This window comes from Helianthus annuus, chromosome 12 (genome assembly GCF_002127325.2).
Source record: "Helianthus annuus cultivar XRQ/B chromosome 12, HanXRQr2.0-SUNRISE, whole genome shotgun sequence".
NCBI lineage: Eukaryota > Viridiplantae > Streptophyta > Magnoliopsida > Asterales > Asteraceae > Helianthus > Helianthus annuus.
In genome coordinates, this window is record NC_035444.2 from 134,113,313 (window position 1) to 134,117,866 (window position 4,554).

At 35.5% G+C, this 4,554-nt stretch overlaps 1 protein-coding gene across 1 annotated transcript; it reads left to right on the forward strand.

The window, feature by feature from the left end:
* Positions 1-1,369: 1,369 nt before the first annotated feature.
* LOC110895514 lies at positions 1,370-4,012 on the forward strand. Its single transcript, XM_022142839.2, has 5 exons — positions 1,370-2,093; positions 2,169-2,226; positions 2,314-2,397; positions 3,191-3,326; positions 3,411-4,012. Exons 1-5 carry the CDS (start codon positions 1,412-1,414, stop codon positions 3,705-3,707), a joined length of 1,257 nt encoding a protein of 418 aa, XP_021998531.1. The 5' UTR covers positions 1,370-1,411; the 3' UTR covers positions 3,708-4,012.
* The last annotated feature ends 542 nt before the right edge of the window (positions 4,013-4,554 follow it).

Here is a 4,554-nt window from a genome sequence, read left to right on the forward strand (position 1 = left end):
TCTTTGCTTTTATCTAGTCCAACTTATACTAATTATTAATAATTGATTAGTTTTAACTAATAACTTATTAGTTTTAAACAATAACCGATACACAAAAAATTAATTTGCTATAAAAAACACATGCTGATTTATGGATGACTAAAAAAGTGAAATTCGATGAGAAATTTTGTGGGTTTGTGACGAGTAGAATATTAGGTAAAACTTGTCGATTACACAAAATTGATCTCTTGTCCATTAACTATGATGAAATTGATTGGATTTTGTGAGTGATGAAATTTCATCACTAGTGGAGCGTCCCTACCCCTACATATACTTTTTAAACACTTTTATCATTATATATGTATTAATAATTATTTTTTTATTATTTTTCTTAACTTTAATGAGTTTTTTTTTTTTTTTTTTTTTTTTTTTTTTTTTATCATGGGGTGGGACAAATGCTACTCGGTACCATTTGCCTATCCCTGATCACGGGTACCGTACGAACAACAAAGGTATTGTACAACTTTTTTTTGTTGGTTTTCTTTCTTTTTTTGGTTCTAGGGGTAGGGATGAAGTCGGTGCCAACTGATACCGAATCGGTACTGGTACTGAAAATACCTATTACGGTACCGGTATATGAAGGTAAAAGTCGGTAGCGAACCGCTATCAGGAACGCCAAAAGTTGGTACCGAATTGGTATTTAAGATCTTTCGGTTCGGGAAATTCGGTACTGGTACCAATACCATTTGCTTATCTCTGAGCATGAGTTTCATATGAACAAAATCATTACCATACAACTTTTTTAGTTGATTTTCTTCCGGTTATCTTTTAGTGTTTTTTTCTACGTTTTCTTTTTATTCTTATTAGCGGTTCCGTGCGCAACGCGCTTATAGTGATTTCAAAACACATGTAAACATAGACTAAATAATAAAAGAAGTTCGTTGCAACGCGACAACAATAATAAATCTAGTATTATATAATTTTAGAAGACATAATGTTAAAAGGTGTTAAGAATTGCAATATTAAAAATATGAAATTTTTAAAAGTGTAGTAAGGTATAGAATATTTCAAGTATGTTTTAAGATGAGTGCAAGAGAGATGTCGAGCACTAACAATCGAAACAGAAAATTATGAGCAATATACGACGATAAAGGTGTGTATCGGTTGAGGAAACTCTAAGCCGTCTTGGTGATAAGTTGCACCCATCCAATCTTGTGAGAGTTGACCACACCTGACCCGACCCAACTAATTACAATCCTAAAACGTTTAGTTGTTTTTGATATGTATAAACCACAATGTGTACATTTTTAGTGTAGTGTCATTCAAAAGAATTTAATTCAAAATATATATATATTTATATAAGAAAACATGACAGCATAATATACGTTGGTACAAATTATATGTATTCACCCACCCTACCCCTATCCTCCTCATGTTACTTTTGAGTATAAATAAACACCATCTCATCCATAGCAAACCCTTCCTTCAACACATACACACAACTTTCCTTGTGCATTCATCAATCATGTGTTCTTCAGACACCAAACTTGTACAATCAAATGACGCCACCGCAACCGTGTCGGACATCAACGGCCGGCCCGTACTCCAGCCGGCCACACCCAACCGAAAGTCTCCTCCACTCTTGGAACGACGTTCACTCAAAAAAACACTCTCCCTCCCAAAATCCATTACTATGATTCCATCTCCAACCAAATCTAACCAACCTCCACTCTCCCCGAAGCTAAAATCCCCACGACAACCCGCAGTTAAACGAGACATGATGAATACTAGCTCCGACAAGCTCCTACTACCACTCCCTACCAAATGCTCAACCACCAAACTCGCTAAGAAATACAAAAAGTGTAATGTCACTGGTGACCCATCTGCGGATACTGCCACTAGTACCAAGTACTCATCTGCATCAATACCTGGGAGTATTGCTGCTGCTAGGAGAGAGCAGGTAGCTGTCATGCAGGTTCAGAGGAAGATGAAAATTGCTCATTATGGTAGATCTAAATCTGCGAAATATGATAGCAGCTGCACCAACCTAACATCCTACACTTTCGCTGGTGTTAGAGAGGAGAAACGCTGTAGTTTTATAACTCCCAATTCAGGTCAGATTCCGTCGAATTTGTGTTTAATATGTTGTATCATTTTTGTGCTAATTAAATTCTGTTTTTGTTTGATAGATCCGATTTATGTTGCTTACCATGACCATGAATGGGGGGTTCCTGCTCATGATGATAAGTAAGCACCCGAAACTTGTGGTTATTACTGTACCTTTTTTTGATCCAAACTGACTTTTTGTTTATGGGTTTGATTGTGGTTGTGAAGGTTGTTGTTCGAATTATTGGTGCTAACTGGTGCTCAAGTTGGATCAGATTGGACATCTGTTTTGAAGAAGAGGGGGCAATTTAGGTAACTCTTTACTAAGAATTGAGTGACGTCCTTAATTTAAAATAAAGAGTAAATTGTCATTTTAAGTCCCTGAGTTTTTGTCCAAATTCTCAATTTAGTCCAAATAGTTTTTTTTCCTCCTCTGGGTCCCTGACTTTTCATTTTTCTTGCTATTTTAATCACATTGTCTAACTTAGTCTAAAAACTAGGTTATAATCAGGGGTATTTTTGGCATTAAGTTATTATGAGTTTTATAAATTATGTTGTAAACTACCCCTGGTTATCACTACACAACAGTTATGCCAAAAATACCCCTAGTTATAACCAGATTTTTAGACTGAGTTAGGCAATGTAATCAAAATGGCAAGAAAATGGAAAAGTCAGGGACCAGATGAGAAAAAAAAACTATTTGAACTAAAATGACAATTTGGACCAAACCTCATGGACTAAAATGGCAATTTACTCTAAAATAAAATATAGTTTTTGTTTTGACGTGAATTAGTAAGTTTAGTAAAAATATGAAGAGTTAACTAAAACACAGTGTGTGAAATACTAAGATTAAACCCAATGCAATGTATTTTGTTAGAATTTTGATCTTTCATTGGAGATGGTTTAATTGATACATTTAATGAGATTTCGAAAGAAAAACATTTGAAATTCGATCCCACCACCTACACCGGTTCAAACGGAAACGGTTTAAAGAGGAATTAGGAATAACCGGACCGGATAGGTGTTTGGTTCCTGGTCCGGTCCGGTCGTGAAAACAAAATAAAATAATAATGTTTGACAATCAGGGATTTAAAATTATTTGCAGGGAAGCTTTTTCGGGATTTGATGCAGAGACCGTGTCAAAATATTCGGAGAAGAAAATACAATCAATCAGTAGCGAACATGGCATTGAAGTTAGTCTTGTCCGCGGTGTCGTTGACAACTCTAAATCTATTCTTGAGGTACAATGATTAATCAGTTTTTTAATTAAGAATAATTAGGAGGTGTTTTTAACTCAATTTGATATTAAATTAATCTAATGACAGACCAAGAAGGCGTTCGGGTCATTTGACAACTATATATGGGGATTTGTGAACCATAAACCAATCACAACACAATACAAGTCAAGTCACAAGATGCCAGTAAAAACATCAAAAGCTGAAGCCATAAGCAAAGACATGGTGAAGAGAGGATTCCGACAAGTGGGGCCGACAGTCATCCACTCTTTCATGCAAGCCGCGGGCCTCACGAACGATCACCTCACGACCTGCCCTCGCCACCTTCAGTGTACTGCGGCCTTAGCATCCTCAGTGTCACCAAACCCTCTAATTTCCGTGAACTAAATCGTCATTTTTAGTTAGTATCTTATTAATTAACAAGTTTATTTGATTCTAACATGACATACCACCCTTGTTTTTGTTTTTCGGTTTGTGGTTTGCTTTATGCTAATGTTGATTCGGGTTATGTTTCTTTTTTTTTTTTTCTTTTTTTTTTTTTGTTAGTGTATTTGGATGACCAACCCAAATGGGTATAGCTGTATTTACATGTGTGGTTTGAGTGGTTGTAAAATTATTGGTTTGAGTTGAAATAAAAGAGATGTGACAAAGCATGTGGTAGAAAGGAATCTATGGCATGTGCTTGGTGACCACATGTCTGCCATTTAATCATGTTGCTTTAGTTTTCCATGGCAGCCTAGCAAGCAGTTGGACCACTAAAGTCAATATTAGGCCAAACCATACCATAATTGACTTGTTTGGTTTATTGTTATTTAACTTCTTGTTATATGAGTTTGTTCACAACAAAACGTGTTTGGTCTCTTTAGGCTTTTTATTGAACCATAAAATGTATACCTATGATGATGATAGAGATGTGTATTGGAATGGTTTTTGTACTACATACTTGTTAATCATTACATAATTTGTCTTGACTACAAACTCACACACATCCTATCTAGGCACTCGGTTGGAGGCATCTTATATATGGTGGATTTCCTCTTGAGGTGTTAAGATGATAAAAAAAATCTGCATATATTCCTTTATATCGTGTATAAAGTCACTTTTCTAAATTCATCCAACCCTTAAATTGTCCTGGTTAGACATAGTGTACTCTAAGATAATACATGAGATAACACAAGAAATCACACTCAAGTTAAGGTAACTCAACTTAGAGCAAAAAGCTAAGTGGTGTATA

Excerpts from the sequence above, each read along its gene's own strand:
- LOC110895514 (XM_022142839.2), top strand. The coding sequence starts at position 1,412 with ATGTTACTTTTGAGTATAAATAAACACCATCTCATCCATAGCAAACCC. Across the intron at positions 2,227-2,313 it reads GTTCCTGCTCATGATGATAA|GTTGTTGTTCGAATTATTGG; the intron begins GTAAGCACCCGA and ends GTGGTTGTGAAG. Across the intron at positions 3,327-3,410 it reads ACTCTAAATCTATTCTTGAG|ACCAAGAAGGCGTTCGGGTC; the intron begins GTACAATGATTA and ends ATCTAATGACAG.